At 40.5% G+C, this 17,333-nt stretch overlaps 1 protein-coding gene across 2 annotated transcripts in view; it reads left to right on the top strand.

The window, feature by feature from the left end:
• mrps6 (mitochondrial ribosomal protein S6) overlaps positions 1–17,333 on the top strand; it is an 88,262-nt gene that overhangs the window by 50,991 nt on the left and 19,938 nt on the right. For both annotated transcript variants that reach the window (XM_072585573.1, XM_072585572.1), the window contains exon 2: positions 10,648–10,787. In XM_072585573.1, coding sequence (XP_072441674.1) covers positions 10,648–10,787 — 140 coding nt within the window. The remainder of the gene's footprint in view (positions 1–10,647; positions 10,788–17,333) is intronic.

Below are 17,333 nucleotides of genomic sequence, written 5' to 3'. Positions count from 1 at the left end.
ATTTTCTTTTTAACCACTACCACCTTTTACTTTCTGTCTGTCCTTTCTAAAAACTGAAAATGGTTTAACTATGATAGTAATGAAAGTGGGCTCTCATTCCACCAGACTAGGACAAGAGGGCATAGCCTCAAGACTAGAGGGAGCAGATTTAGGACTGAATTGAGAAGGAATTTCTTCAGTCAGAGGGTTGTAAATCTATGGTATTCCTTGCCCAGTGAAGTAGTTGATGCTACTTCAGCAAATGTTTTTAAAACTAAGATTTTTTTTGAACAATAAAGCAATTAAGGGATACGGTGAGAGGACAGGTAAGCAGAGCTGAGTCCACTAAAAGATCAGCCATGATCTTATTGAATGGCAGAGCAGACTCGAAGGGCCAGATGGCCTACTCCTGCTCCTAGTTCTCATGTTTTCTCAATTTTCAACTTCCATCATCTAATTTAAATACCATGAACCTTTCATGGGCTGGTATACTTCCCTTTTCTAAAAACAAAGGGAGAAGAATTAATTCAAGGTGGCTGGAGTGATCACCTGATCTCATTGAGCCAAGCTGTGAAATCACCAGTAGTCTCAGCTTGATTATTCATGTCTTTGGATTACTCGATACATTGTAGGAGTAGTAAAGTCTGAATAGATTGATAATTACAAGACAAAAGGAGCAATATCCTGCAAAATCTACCATTGAGCAGACATGCCCTTTAGCCAGTTACTAAATCTCATATCTGCTTTAGAATATTGTAGCTTGGTGTGCAATTTACAAAGATGTTATCCTGGTTTACAGGGAGAGAAATGCTCATTGGTGTAACAAAATATACTGACAGATGCTTGTATGCAACTTGTATACCAATTTTTACGATTTGTGACAAAAATGGTCTGATATGCAGATGTGAACACAAGGGGAAAAACAAAAACATTCTATTCTGAAACTGACCAGACACTTGAAATTGAGCCAGAGCATTTGAAGAAACTGTGGAGTCAACAATAACATAGTTAATGCTGCATTACTTGCCAAGTCAAGAATTGTTTATCAGTATTGTAGTTAATGTACTGTACACAAGATACCACTGCCAGCAGTGGTCTCCAAATACATTCACCAATAAATACTCCAGCTGTAAGCAGTTTGTAAGAAATCCAAACGTGTTTCTGAAGAATTGATCTTTGACGTTATTATTACATAGTTTTACTTTTAAAACTTATTCTTTAGTTAATGAGAGACAGGCTTATCAAACCTCTGAATGTGTGGCTAGCAATGCAATGCTGCTTATAGAATTTCAAAAATGTTCTGTTCTGCACTGTAGGAGGACATATTTTATGACCTTCATAATCTTTTTTGTTTAGTGTAGGGAGCGTAATCATACAACACTCATGACTCATTAGTTTATTTTTAACTGTAGTTACTGTGGGGGCTTTTGAGTGTTTTTTTTTCTGCATACTTCTATTTGAGAAATGCAGTGCCATAAAAAATCATAACACCAAAACCAATGTTTAACATTGTGCCACTCAAATCAGACAATGTGTGCTTTATGATAAATACGACAATTCAGAATGAAAGGCAGGTCAGTCCGCTGGAGAATCTGAGCCACCGTATTTGAAACAAACAATTGGAATAAATGCTTATTTGAATTTCGAAAGCAGTATATGGAATTTTTAAAAGTTGTAAAATGTCCATCAGTCCCATGAAAGGCACCACAATGATCAAGAGGTTTCAGAACAGATGGAGGCCATTTGGTCCATTGTGCCTGTGCAGGCTCCCAGGAAGGGCAAATCAGGGCTTGTCCCACCCTCCCATCCTCTAACCATTCACTACATTTAAAAAATAAAATTCCTGATCTTTTTGTTTGTTTATTTAAGAATCACCTTAAATCGGTGTCCTCTGGTTCTTAACGCTTCTGCTAATTCTCATCTATTGTCAAGATGTTTCATGGTTTTGAGTGCCTCAATCAAACCTCCAGAACTTGTCTTTTGGTGAAGTTGGGTTGGTGCTCCTGTCTTTGCATGTAACTGAAGTCTCTTATACCTGAAACTATTCTTGTAATTTTAAAAATTATACCTTCTCAAAAGTCTCTCCAAAAGTGTGGCGTCAAGAATTGGATATAATTGAGGCCAAACCTGTTAATAAAGGTGCAAAATAACTCCCTTCCTTTTGTGGGTGTTTTCTAATCAAGTTGATCAGGATCATATTAAACATCAGTGAAGCAGGTGAGACTTGAATCCAAGCCTCCTGATCTAGAGGTAGCTGCATTACCTCTGCACTCCAGAGCATATTATCCCTTGTCCTTTGATTTATAAAACCCAAGATCCCATAAATCTTTTTAACAATTTTCTCTGTCTGCCTTGCTGTCTAAGAACATACATTGACATATATCTTAAAATGGTGCCATTGAATCATTTACATCCACCTGAGAGGGCAGATAAGTCTTTAGTTTCAGTTGTATCCTCTGACTGTACAGCACTCTCTCAGTGCCGAATGGAAGTGTCAGCTTTGATTTTTGTGCTCAACCTTTGAAGTGGGAATTGATCCCACAATCCAGAACTGAGTTTCAACTGAAGCAACGGAGATAATTTTCATGTCAGACATGAGAATCCTTGGTTCTGTTGCATCAAACTGCATGTTTGAAATTTATTTATTGTTTATTTATTTTACCACTTCACTTGATAATTTTTGACACTCTTGCAATATTCTGTTGCATTGCTCTTTCATCTGATCCACTTCACTAATTTTCTATTACCACCATCTTTATTATATTAGGATAGTTAAAGTCTCCTGCTCTGTGACTACTCTTTTTAGCTGTCTTTGCAATTTGCTGACAAACTTGTTGATTTATCTTTCTCACTGTTTAGAGCTCACAACTTTATAAAAACTGACCATCGTTTTTTACCTCAGGCTAAATAACTTTAGTCCGAGAGCTATCTACTATTTCACTTCTATTTAAAATTATTACAAGTGACTTAAAAGCTGGCATGCCTCTTTTTTGTTGCTTTTCCATTGTTCCTGAATATTTGATAAGCTGGAATGTTAGTGCAACCACATCATATTCTGATTAAAGCAAATGAAAAGCAGAGGAAACTGGAGCAGGAGTGGACCATTTGTTTTCCTCAAGCCTCCTTAGTACCCAAAATCCAATTGTTCCCTGACTAAGATATGCTTGACGACAGATATCCGCAGCAATCCGGGATAGAGCATTCTAAAGTGTTCACCATTCTTGGACGGAAGTAATTTCTCCTGCTGTCAGTCCTAAATGACTGAGCCCTTTTCTGAGTTACCTTGTTTTAGACTTGCCAGCCAGGTGAATTATCTTCCCATTAACAACACTTCAAAAATCCTTTTTCTTCATTACAATTTAATCAGCTTGCAGTCTTCTGAACCTGAGGGAATATAAACCTAATCAACCTGATTTCTCATCCCGGGAATTAGTCCGTTGAACATTGCACTTCTCCTAAGGCAATAATATCTTTTCTAAAGTTTGATATATAATGTGGTACATTATAATCTGGGTATGGTGTGACAGAATTGTATTATAATTGTAGTAGGATTTTAGTCTTTATTGAACTCCATTTGCTAATTGTTTGCTATGCCAGTGTGTGAACTTTGTGATTCATATGCAATGCAAGAATAACCAGATCCTTGTGAATGCAAACATTTTGCAGTCTCTCTCCATTTAGAAACTGTTTTGTTATTGAAGTAGACAAATCCACGTTTTTCCACATATTTCATCTGCTATCTTCTTTCCCACTCAACTACTTAAATCCTTTTACAGCTTCTTTACATCTTCTTAACAGCTGCTATGCCCATCCAACTGGCACGATTTGTCAAAATTAGGTACTTGCACTCTCACTAAATCATTGATCTCTACAGTAAAGAGCTGAGGCCCAAGCACTGATCCTTGTAATACACCACTGGTTATGAACTGCCAACCCAAAAAATTCCTATTTGTTTCACTCATGCGACAATTGCATTTGAGTTAAGTTATCAATGGCTTTTGACTGATTTTATGCACGACTGAAATTTTAGTTTTTAAACAAGCCAGTACATGCATTATTCAAATCATCAAACACATCAGTTTAAATTACATCAAATTTTTCAGTTTGACTTTGTGTTAGCAATCAAAGGACCAATATTCTTGCAGGGAGATTTGCTAGTGCTACTGAGAAGGCTTTTTTTTTAGATTAGATTACTTACAGTGTGGAAACAGGCCCTTCAGCCCAACAAGTCCACACCGACCCGCCAAAGCGCAACCCACCCAGACCCATTCCCCTACATTTACCCCTTCACCTAACCCTACGGGTAATTTAGCATGGCCAATTCACCTAACCTGCATACTTTTGGACTGTGGGAGGAAACCGGAGCACGCAGAGGAAACCCACGCAGACACGGGGAGAATGTGCAAACTCCACACAGTTGCCTGAGGCGGAAATTGAACCCGGGTCTCTGGTGCTGTGAGGCAGCAGTGCTAACCACTGTGCCACCGTGCCGCCCATATAGTGGGGTTGTGGTGGTGGTGGGGGGGTGCGCGGGGTGTGGGCGGGCGAAGCAGAGCAGAGCGGAATCAAAGCGATAGTGATAAAAGACTGAGGATGGTATAGTAGATAAACAAAGCAAGCCAAATAGACAAGGCAGACATTAGCTTGGCAGAGAATGAGATAAGACTGATAAATTAAACTGCATTTACTGCAATGCAAAAGGTCTGACAGGTAAGGCATGGTTAGAAATATGGGATTGGGGTATCACAGCTGCTACAGAAACGTGGTTCAAGGACAGACAGGACTGTTAGCTTAATGTTCTGGGATATAGATGCTATAGGAAGGATAGAAAGGGAGACAAGAGAGGAGGTGGGTGGCATTTTTGGTTAGGGATGACGTTATAGCTGTACTTGGGGAGGGCATTCCTCGGAGATTGTCTGGTGAAGTTAAATGGGTGGATCTGGGAAGTAAGAAATGGATGATCACCTTGTTGGGATTGTATTATAGACCTCCCAGTTGTCAGCAGGAAATTGAGATGCAGGATTATTACAAGATCTCAGATAGCTATACAAAAAAAGGGTCATAATATCTTCTTTACAGGTGCCAAGCAGTTTCTGATATTTTAGTTTACAAAGCTTTAGTTAATCACTAAGAAGCTCTGACGCCATTTCCAAATTATTGCAGAAACAGGTTATTGAGTACCTTTTAAATAAAACATCCAAGAGCACTCTCAAACACATTACACTGAGACACACGTTAAGGGGTTTTGGCAGCTGACCAAAATTTAAATTTGTTAGAAAGGTGGAAAGAAAGATAAAAGGTTAGTGAGGTTTAGGGAGGGAATTTCAGAAGTTTGTTGCTGAAAGTTAGGTTGCCATTGGTGGCTTACGAAACATTAGGGTACTGAAAACCCCAGAGTTGCAGAAGCACAGGTACTGTGAAGATTTTTGGGACTGGTTGAGGTTGCAGAGACCAGGAGGGGACAAAGCCACAAAGGGTGAGAATGTTAAAGTTGAGGCATTGCTTGACAGGCTGGATCACTAGGCAGAAGAGGGTAAACTTGATTGTTACAAAATAGAACACAGCAGCAAAGTTTTGGGTGATCTAATACGAAGTGGAAAGATGTCCTGTGTTGTGCTGGAAAAGTCGAATCACTAAAGATAGTAAACACATGGATGAAGGTTTCAGAAGCAGATGAACTGAGGTAGGACAAAGTTGGGCATGTTAGGGAGGAGAAAACAGTCAGTCTTTGTGATAACACAGATATGTAGTCACATTTACATCTCTATCAGTTATAACTGCACATTGTACAACAGTCTGGCTATGCCTCAGGCAATTGGCAACATTTACTGTGTTTAATTTCATTTTGGCCTCAAAATAGAGGTAGTTGTTCTGTCCTTGCAAAGGTTGGATAGAATATATTTTGATGCAGATGCTCTGCTTGCATAGTTCCTGTTATGGAATTAACAAAAATCTTGCAGCATGCCAATCTCTCCACCCTAACCTAACACATATAAAAAAGTGGAATTATAATGTTTAATATCAAGACAGAATTAGGACAGGGAGATGTTAGTGCTTTGTTTATCTTCTGTAACTGGTTTAGCGTAGTTCAGGATGCTGTAAAAGCTGTTTTTAGAGCAATCCTGAATGTGGAATGAAAGGAAGAAGGAGTGGAGGCCAAGCCTAGTAATTTAACTGTTGAGAGTAAATCATGTTGATAATATGCTATAGAGCACAGTTGCTTCTTCTGCCAGTTCTGAAGATTGTCCCTCAAGTGAGTGCACTATGTTACTGATTATGTAGTTGCTAGGAACCTTGTTGATTGGTATGAGTAGCTTTATTTGGGAATTAATATGAATTGTTTGATGGCTGTCATAGTCATAGAGTCCTAAAGATGTACAGCATGGAATCAGACCCTTTGATCCAACTCATCCAACCAGCTATCCTAAACTGACATAGGCCAAGTGCTGGCAAATGGGCCTATTTGCCTCTAAGCCCTTCTTACTCATGCATCCATCCAGGTGCTTTTTAAATGTTGTAATTGTACCCGCCTCATCCACTTCTTCTGGCAGCTCATTCCATATATGTGCCGCTCTCTATGTGAAAAAGCTGCCCCTCAGGTCCCTCTTATATCTTTCTACTCTCATCTTAAACCTTGCCCCCTAATTCTGGACTTCCCTATCCTGGGAAAAAAACCTTGTCTAGTCACCCTCTCCATGACCCTCATGGTTTTATAAACCTCTGTAAAGTTATCTCTCAGCCTCTGATACTCCAAGGAAAAAAGCCTCAGTCTGTTCAGCCTCTTCCCCCTCCAGTTCTGGCAACATTCTTGTAAATTTTTTCTGAACCCTTTCAAGTTTCACAGCATCTTTCTTAGAGCAGGGAGACCAGAATTGTACACAGTATTCTAAAAGTGGCCTCACCACTATTCTGTATAGCGGAAACATGATGTCTCAACTCCCCTCATCCAATTTCCGAAAAGGTGAATCCAGAGGAAACTGGCTGGTACATATTATAGCTCAGAGTTTCCTTTACACCAGTGAAAGCTATTGAGAAGTTTAGCTTGAGTAGAGAACATTGGCCAATTGTCAATGTTAAATTGCATTAATTTTCCACTTGCACAACTCATTAAAATCCTTCCCTAGCTTCCTAATTATTTCCTCATTACCTGTTTCAAAGCAAGCACAGAATTAATTTGTGCACAAGCGCTATTAAGAATACATGAATTAGGAACAATAAGATTTAAAGGACTAATCACTGATACTTCAGTGCATGGTCCTACCAAGGTCCTCTATAATTGCAGCAAGACATCCCTGCTCCTGTATTTTAATCCCCTTGCTATGAAGGTCAACATACCATTTACCTTCTTTATCAGCATGCTTACCTTCAGTGACTTGTGTTTGAGGACACCCAGGTTTCATTGTACATTCCACTCTCACGTTTATAACCATTCAGACAATCTGCCTTCCCATTTTTGGTACCAAAGTGGTTATCTTATATCTATCCACATTATACTTCATTTGTCATGGATTTTCCCACTCACTCAAGTTGTCCAAATCACACTGCAACATCTCTGCATCCTCCTCACTGCTTGTACTTCAGCCAACTTTGTGTTGTTTGCAGATTTGGAGATATCACATTTCATTCTGCCATCTAAATCATTAATAACATTGTGAATAGCTGGGGTCTGAGTACAGACCTGTGTGGTACCCCAGTAGTCACTGCTTGCCATTCAGAAAAAAACCCATTCACAGTCCTCCTATCTCTTAGTTTCCTGTCTGGTAACCATCTCAATACAGTCCCCTAACCCTATGCACTTTAATTTTACACACTAATTTCTTATTTGGGATTTTGTGCTTGCCAAATTCACTGGAATTCTTCAAGTTTGTAACTCAGAGTTGATCAGGGAAGCCAGCAGAAATGGTTTGTTTGGACTTAGAGATGGCTTTTAGAAAAAGTTTCCTTTCATAAACCCATTCAGCCTGTGTCCAATCCTGTCATTTTCTAAATGCTCAGCTATTAATTATTTTATAATGTACTGTAACATTTTCCCCACTATTGACATCAGACTGACTGGGCTATAATTTCTAGTTTTCTTTCTGCCTCCCTCCTTTTATAGACGGGTCACATTAGCTACCCTCCAATCTGTAGGAGCTAGAGTTCCAGAGTCCATAGAATCTTTGAAGATGATCACCATTGCATCTGCTATTTCTAAAAGAACAAGAACAAAGAAAATTTACAGCCCAGGAACAGGCCCTTCAGCCCTCCAAACCTGAGCCGATCCAAATCTACAGTCTAAACCTGTTGCCCAATTCCTAAGCATCTGTATCCCTCTGCTCTCCACCCACTTATGCATCTGTCCAGAAGCATCTTAAATGAATCTACCGTGCCTGCCTCTACTACCTCAGCTGGCAACACGTTCCAGGTGCCTACCACCCTCTGGTTCTAGGGTCACCTCCTTAAACACTCTACAATATTGATTATTGGGCCCAGGGGACCTTTTGGCCTTCAATCCCTTCTATTCCCTCAACACCATTTCCCTACTAATATTAATTTCCTTCAGTTCCTTCATCTCCATAAGCCCTGTGTTCTCCAATGTATCTGGTAGATTATTTGTATCTTCCTTTGTGAACGCAGAAACAAAGTATGTATATAGTTGGTCAGCTATTTCTTTGCTCCCCATTATACTCTCCCCTGTTTCTCACAGTAAGGGACCTAGATTTGCCGTCACCAAACCTTTTCTCTTCACATGCCTTCACATTTACTGCCAATTCTTTTTACCTGCAAGCTTACTCTTGTACTCTATTTTCCTTTTTTTAAAATCAATCTGTTTGTCCTTTTCTGAATTCTAAACTCCACTCCTCAGATTTGTTGTTTTGTTTTGACCAGTTTGTGTGTCTCTTCCTTGAATATACTCTGTCTTTAATTTCATTTGTAAGCCATGGTTTGGCCCGTTTTACTTTTGCATCACTCAGGAATGAACAATTGTTGCAGTTCGCCCATATATCAATATGTGTCATGACCACTGGATGTTCACACTCCCCCTCCAGAATGTCCTGTAACTGCTCTGAGATATCCTTGACCCCAGCACTAGGGATGCAACATATCACCCCAGCATCTAGTCTGCAGGAACAGAAACTCCTGTCTGGTCTCCTTATAATTGAATCCCTGTGACTGTATTATTCTTCTCCTGTGCAGCATAGCCAACTGTGGTGCAGCAAATTTGGCTGTTGCTGTTTTCCACTGAGAGACCATTCCTCTCAACAGTATCAAAAAACTTTTGCAGGGGAATCCACAGGGTGTTCCTGCTCTGCTTGCTTAATTCTCTTGCTGTGCCTGCTGGTTACCCATTCCCTTTTTGCCTCTGGAGTTTGAGCCCGCGGTGTGACCATTTCTCTGTATACACCATTCACAGCACTCTCCATCTCACAGATGCTCCACAGTTGCTACTTCATCTCCAAACACACTGTCCCTTGAGCTACAGCTGGAGACACTTCCTGCACACATGCAAGCCCTGGAAATGTTCCTGGCTTCCAGAAAGAGCAGACCAATGCTTTGATCTCTCCTGCCATGCATCAAAAGCACACGATCTGTAGACAGGGCAAAAGTGAGGACTGCAGATGCTGGAAATCAGTCTACATTAGAGTGATGCTGGAAAAGCACAGCCGGTCAGGCAGCATCCAAGGAGTAGGAAAATCAACATTTCCTGCTCCTTGGATGCTGCCTGACCAGCTGTGCTTTTCCAGCACCACTGTAATGCACCATCTGTAGACAGTCAGTCCATGTGACATTTTATAAATTCTTTCTTTGGAAATAGAACTAGTCTGACTCAAGTGTGAGGCAGACTCTAACCTCACACCTCTAATGCATTGTTTGAGCTGAGATGTCACCTGTTTTTATAAAAGCTTACCTTATGTTGAGACTGTGACTTGAAAGAAGTTCTGGGATTTACATATTAATCAAGCAAAACCTGCATCCCCATTCTAAGTGATTAAAGACTTAACAGCAATCTAAGTTTTTTCAATGCATCACATGAGTTGTATGACACTTTGATCTTTTACTATAAATTCTGTGTCCTTAGTTTCCTGCCCCACTGGCTACCTGACAAAGGAACAGTGCTCCAAAAGCTTGTACTTCCAAATAAACCTGTTGGACTATAATCTGGTGGTGTGTGATTTTTTTTTAACACAATAAAAATGAGCAAGGAGCATTTCTTGGAATAGAGTTTGGTTTTTTTGTGAGAACACGTGTACTGAAATAATCTTTGCAATGCCTTTAAAACAGTTAAATTCTCCAGTGATATCATGAGGGATAACTTTTCCTTCAACTTACAGGAGGTAAATCATTTATCTAGAGGTGACCAGCAGATGATTTTTTTCCATATTGTAAATGGACATAAAAATGGTCAAGTAACTTCATAGGTTCTGAATCCAGGTTCATAGTGTTTGGAATTTTCTTCCAAATACAAAATCCTTCCTTTTATGGGTGTTCTTGACTCTTGCAAAAACAAATTACTGAGTGAGAAATGTCTGGGGTTTTGAAATATGAAGTGGCGTTTTAAGTAGTGCAACTGTTGAACTCAAATCATTTTCATCTTTTTGCTGTAACCTTTTCTTGTCTTCCCCTCTATCCATGTATCCTGCTCCCCTCCCCTACGGCCGCACCTCCATCCCATTATTTCTTTAACAGACTGAGACAGCTTCTGCCATACGTCGTACAGTGGAGGCATTACTGGAGCGTGGAGCTGTGGTGAGGAATCTGGAGAGTTTGGGAGAACGGACACTGCCATACAAAATGTCCAAACACAATCAGCGACACAGCACTGGCGGGTATGTCTAATTTAGAAAAATGTAAGATTTGGGGATGGCTAAAAATGCTACCATATTTTGGGAGGTTTTCCCCTAACTATTCTGTGGAATAACTGTCATTGATCACTTGAGCAGTAAACATACACAACTCATATGTCTCATGACCCACAGTAAATCCTTATCTGTTCATTAGTTATGTAACTGTATTGAAACACAAAGTGAATTCTTGTCTCTGAACTGCTTTTCTTTTATTATTGGGCATCACTAGCCAGAGGGCAGCTAACAGTTAAGTGCATTATGGTGGGTCTGGAGTCACATGTAGGATGGCAAATTTTCTTCCCTAAAGGATATTGGTGATTTCAGATTTTACCATCTGCCATGGTGGGATTTGAGCCTCTGTTCCCAGAATTTAGCCCGGTGTTCAGTGACGCCACCGCCTACACCACTGCATTCCATGCTCTAGCTCCAATTTCAGAATACCGATTATATACATTCTATGGAAGTCTAAACCAAAAAGCATATTTGCTTATCATTGAGCCGTTAAGTAAGCAGCACTGAGTACAAATTGTACACTCATTGTAATTATATCATTTTCTTTTTTCCTTGAACTGTCAAAACAAAGCAGATGTTTCTCTAGCATTAATACGCAATATAAATTCAATCCTTGAAAGGCAATTGCTCTCTTTTTCATGCTATTGGCTTCAATCACTGCCACAAATTCCATTTCCTACCTGCCAACTCCATCCCTCTGCCGAGTACCTGCCTGAGGCTGAATCAGACTGTTTGTAACCTTGATTGCTGCACTTGACATAACATCTGAATTCAGATAAAGAGTCAATGCAATTGAAATGTTCGCTTTGCTTTCTTCCCGCAGATGCTGCCAGAGGTGCTGAGTTTCTCTGGCAATTTCTGTTTTCCTTCCACCTTTCCGCTTTTCTTTCCTCCTTTAACCTGCTCCTTAAAATCTATTCCTTTGATATTCTGCACTAATATTTCCTTATATGAATGGGCCAGTGCCAAATTTTGTTTACTAGTTCTCTCCTGAAGCACACTGGAACATCTGCTTTAAAAAATACAGTTTTTTTAAGTGCATGTGGTTGTTGAATAGTGCAGTGGCTTTCATATATTATGTTATTTGCTTCAGTGAGGGATATTAGGACTGTTAACATCGGATGTGAGTTCTTGGATCCAAAATAACAATTCACATGCAGATTTGAGCTCCTTCTAATCTGTGCACGAGTGTTTCTTTTCCTCAGCCTCAGGAAAACATCTGGTACTGTATTGACATTCACAGTTTGACAATACATCATTCTGGCTTCTGAGTGAAATTACCTTTTTAGTGCCATATTGTCAAGTCTCCACTTTGGACCCTTATCTTCAACTGGACACACTTTTTTTTGATTCGCATTTGACTTTCATTCCATCAATCTGGATTGGATTCAAGGTTAGGCATTATGGGAAAGGTGTAATGATCATCAGTGGTCTATCGGTCCCTGGATGACATTATTGCCTGTGAACACTGATTTGAATTCCACCATACCACTGGTGTGTGTTATTAATTGATATGGATTTGAAAACTGGACTCCGTAAAACTTTCAGCGATTGACATAAGAACCAGCTGTTTTGTTTTGGGAAAGAAATCTACCATCCTTAATTGATCTGGCCTGCATGTGATTCCAGACCCATAGCAATATGGTTGATTCTTAGCTGTCTTCTGATATGGAATGTAACTCTGTTATACCAAGCCACTACAGAAGAGCCTATAGGCTAACATTTGGATAGTTGTGATGAAACAATGTGCCTCATTACTGCCTTCTGAAAGGGCAGTTAGGGATGGGCAACAAATGTGATAGCACACTCAGTTTCTGTTTTCTCTTTATGCTCTTGTATACCTATATTTATTTAACTGAATAGAAATGTTTGTGCTAGGTGGTAATGGTTGCACCCTGCCATCTCTCTATTTGTAAAAATTATACACTGAATTTGTGTATTAAATATTTTGAGGTTTGAATTCCAAATCTTTCACAATAAACCACAGAAAGTTATTTATGGATTTTTCCTGGTTGAAATGTTTCTGAAAATAAGCGTAGAATTTATCTTAGAGTCAAAGCAAAGTGCCAGAGTTGGAAACTGGTGTTGTGAATTGAACGCATGATATTTTTGTTTTTATGTATATGCCCAAGCTGCTCAATAGAACAAAATTGGTTATTATGAAAAAAAATGTGGTAAATAGCTTCTCTGTGCACATGTTCAAGAAATACCTATGATAGATTGTACAAGGTGATGTGCAGTGACCTTCATTTTTTTCACCTTCAGAAACTAGGCAATTGTAAAGCTTGATAAGAAGTTAAACCAGTTCCTGGTCAGGGTACAAAGTAATATCTTTTTAAGAGGCTCGTTACATTTTCTATTCTTTGATCTTTGGTGGTTGTTTTATTTTTCAGGGTGCTTATGCATTCTCACTAACTCGTTTATTAGGTGATACAGTTTGGTTGCATGGTATGTGCCTTACACAGAAACTGGAATAGAAGAACTGATTAATATCCTCAAGAATTATCAACCTTCAGTAAGCATAAAGCCATAAGACACAAGTACAGGTCATTCTGCTATAACGCATGTTTCGTTAGAACATAGAACATTACATTCCTGATGCCCAAAACATCAAATCTCCTGCTCCTCACTTTCTCCTTACTCTATAGAGTAGTACAGGCCCTTCGGCCCTCAATGTTGCGACGACCTGTGAAACCAATTTGAAGTCTATCTAACCTACACTATTTGATTTTAATCCATATGTTTATCCAATGACCATTTAAATGCCCTTAAAGTTAGTGAGTCTACTACTGTTCCAGGCAAGGCATTCCACATCCTTACTACTCTCTGAGTAAAGAACCTACCTCTGACATCTGTCCTATATCTATCATCCCTCAATTTAAACATATGTCCCCTCATGCTAGCCATCACTATCCGAGGAAAAATGCTCTCACCGTACACCCTATCTAATCGTCTGATCATTTTGTATGTCTCTATCAAGTCACCTCTTAATCGTCTCTCTAACGAAAACAGCCTCAAGTCCCTCAGTCATTCCTTGTAAGACTTTCCCTGCATACTAGGCAACATCCTAATAAATCTCCTCTGCACCCTTTCCAAAGCTTCCACATCCTTCCTATAATACGGCGACCAGCACTGTCTGCAATACTCCAAGTGCGGCTGCACCAGAGTTTTGTACAGCTGCAGCATGGCCTAATGGTTCCGAAACTCAATCCCTCTACCAATAAAAGCTAATACACCCATGCGCCTTCTTAACAGCCCTATCAACCTGGGTGACAACTTTCAGGGATCTGTGTACATTGATATCGAGATCCCTCTGCTCATCCACACTACTGAGAATCTTACCATTAGCCCAGTACTCTGGATTTCTGTTGCTCCTTCAAAAGTGAATCATCTCACACATCTCCACATTAAACTCTATTTGCTACCTCTCAGACCAGCTCTACAGCTTATCTATGTCCTTCTGTAACCTGCAACATCCTTCGGCACTGTCCACAACTCCACCGACTTTAGTGTCATCTGCAAATTTACTAACCCATCCTTCTACGCCCTCATCAAGGTCATTTATAAAAATGACAAACAGCAGTGACCCTGAGAAAAATCCTTGCGGTACACTAGATTAGATTAGATTACTTTACAGTTAATCCACCTTCGGCCCAAGTCCACACCGACCCGCCAAAGCGCAAACCACCTATACCCCTACATTTACCCCTTACCTAACACTATGGACAATTTAGCATGGCCAATTCACCTGAACTGCACATCTTTGGATTGTGGGAGGAAACCGGAGCACCTGGAAGAAACCCACGCAGACACAGGGAGAATGTGCAAACTCCACAAAATCAGTCGCCTGAGGCGGGAATTGAACCCGGGTCTCTGGCGCTGTGAGGCAGCAGTGCTAATCACTGTGCCACCGTGCCGCTCACTATGAATAACTGAACTTCAGGATGAACATTTCCCATCCATCACCACCCTCTGTCTTCTTTCAGCTAGCTAATTTCTGATCCAAACCACTAAATCACCCTCAATCCCATTCCTCTGTGTTTTCTGCAATAGCCTACCATGGAGAACCTTATCACATACCTTACTGAAGTCCATATACACCACATCAACTGCTTTACCCTCAATCACCTATTTGGTCACCTTCTCAATGAACTCAATAAGGCTTGTGAGGCACGACCAACCCTTCACAAAACTGTGTTAACTATCCCTAATCAAATTATTCCTTTCTAGATGATTATAAATCCTATCTCTTACAATCCTTTCCAACACTTTACCCATAACTGAAGAAAGGCTCACCAGTCTATAATCACAAGAGTTGTCTCTACTCCTCATCTTGAATAAGGGTACGTTTGCTATCCTCCAGTCTTCTGGCACTATTTCTGTAGACAATGATGACATAAAGATCAAAGCCAAAGGCTCTGCAATCTCCTTCCCGACTTCCCAGAGATTCCTAGAATAAATCCCATCTGGCCCAGGGGACTTATCTATTTTCTCAGAATTGCTAACACCACCTCCTTATGAACCTCAATCGCTAAAGTAAACATAACTGAATTGTGGCACTATCACCAAAGTGCTCACCTACCTCCAAATCTAACACCTGGCTGAGTTCATTACCAAGTATCATATCCAATGTGGCTTTGTCTCTTGTTGGCCCATCTACATACTATATCAGGAAATCCTCCTGCACACATTGGACAAAAACTGACCAATCTAAAGTACATGAACTGTAGTGTTTCCAGTCAATACTTGGAAAGTTAAAGTCTCCCATATCAACTACCCTGTTACTTTCGCTCTTATCAAGAATCATCTTTGCAATCCTTACCTCTACAAAACTGAAGCTTTTCAGAGGCCTATAGAAAACCCCCAAGAGGGTGGCCTGTCCTAATCTGTTTCTAACCTCAGCCCATACTACCTCAGTAGACGAGTCCTCATCAAACGTCTTTTCTGCCACAGTAATACTGTCCTTGACTAACAATGCCACACATCCCCCTCTTACCACCTTCCCTGATCTTACCAAAACATCTAAATCCCAGAACCTGCAAAAACCAATCCTGTCCCTGCTCTATCCCTGTCTCCGAAATGGCCACAACATCGAAGTCCCAGGTACCAACTCATGCTGCAAGTTCACCCAACTTATTCCGGATGCTCCTGGCACACTTCAAACCACCTTCCTGCCTGCTAGTACGCTCCTGCAATCTTGAAACCTTATTCATGACCTCACTACTCTCAGTCTCCTGAATACTGGAACTACAGTTTAGGTTTCCATCCCCCTGCTGAATTGGTTTAAACCCTCCCGAAGAGCATTAGCAAATATCCCCCCAGGATATTGGTGCTCCTCTGGTTCAGGTGTAGACAATCCTGTTTGTAGAGGTCCCACCTACCCCAGAATGAGCCCCAGTTATCCAGGTATCTGAATCCCTCCCTCCTATTCCATCCCTATAGCCAATGTTCAACTGCTCTCTCTCTCTCCCTATTCCCCCTCGCTAGCACGTGACACGGGTAACAAACCAGAATGACAACTCTGTTTGTTTAACTCTAAGCTACCATTCTGGCTCCTTGAATTTATGCCTTGCATTCCCATCCATTCAGGACAGTGGGATTGGATGTAGGGCATTTGAATGCTCCTCCTGTACAATGTGGGAGGTAAGGGTCACCACTAGTGTCCCCACTGACTTCAACTGCAGGAAGCACACCCAACTCCAGTTCCTCGGAAACTGTGTTAGAGCACTGGAGCTGGAGATAGATGAACTTTGGATCATTCAGGAAGCTGAGGGGGGTAACACAAATTTGTGGTCATGCAATTGACCAGTTGGGGATACTGTTTCTAAAGCTCAGACTTTTAAAAAGTGTGTTGGCTGTAACACAATTACATCGTCAACACTTCCAAAGGCGATCTTTCCAAAGTGCAATTTTTCTGTAATGCAGGGTTGCACAAGAGTGCAACCATCACGTTATAGAAGAGCTACTACTAAATCATTAATTTTCTCAACACCAAAGCACCTAATTAGCACAGGGCAACAGACATAAGGTCACAACAGTGGTTACTTTTTAAAAATAACTGAAGAAGGGTTGTACCTGAAACATTGACTTTTCCACCTCCTGATGTTGCCTGGCTTGCTATGTTCTTCCAGGCTCCTGCTTGTCTCCTTCAGGCTCCAGCATCTGCAGATTCTTTGTCTTTTTTCAAAATAACTAACAGAGTCTAAAAAGCCATTGCCAGAAACATACCTTCTACAAACTGATGAGGACATACCTAATCTGTTTCCATTGCCTATGCATAAAGCTGGAAGAATTTAACTCACTGTTTTAGCACAGGTCAGATTTCAATCAAAGATTTAAAGTTAACAATTAGTATCGTACTCATTATAATAACATACGCTGCATTTTTCCCTGTGTTGATGTGTCTGCACATATACACCCTTAAGCTATAGAATCAGCATCCCTATGTTGTGGAGGCAGGGACTTTGGCCCATCGAGTCCATATCAACCCTCCAAAGAGCATCCCACCCAGACCCA

Source organism: Chiloscyllium punctatum, chromosome 15 (assembly GCF_047496795.1).
Source record: "Chiloscyllium punctatum isolate Juve2018m chromosome 15, sChiPun1.3, whole genome shotgun sequence".
Lineage (NCBI taxonomy): Eukaryota > Metazoa > Chordata > Chondrichthyes > Orectolobiformes > Hemiscylliidae > Chiloscyllium > Chiloscyllium punctatum.
This window is presented reverse-complemented; position numbering and strand designations above follow the sequence as displayed.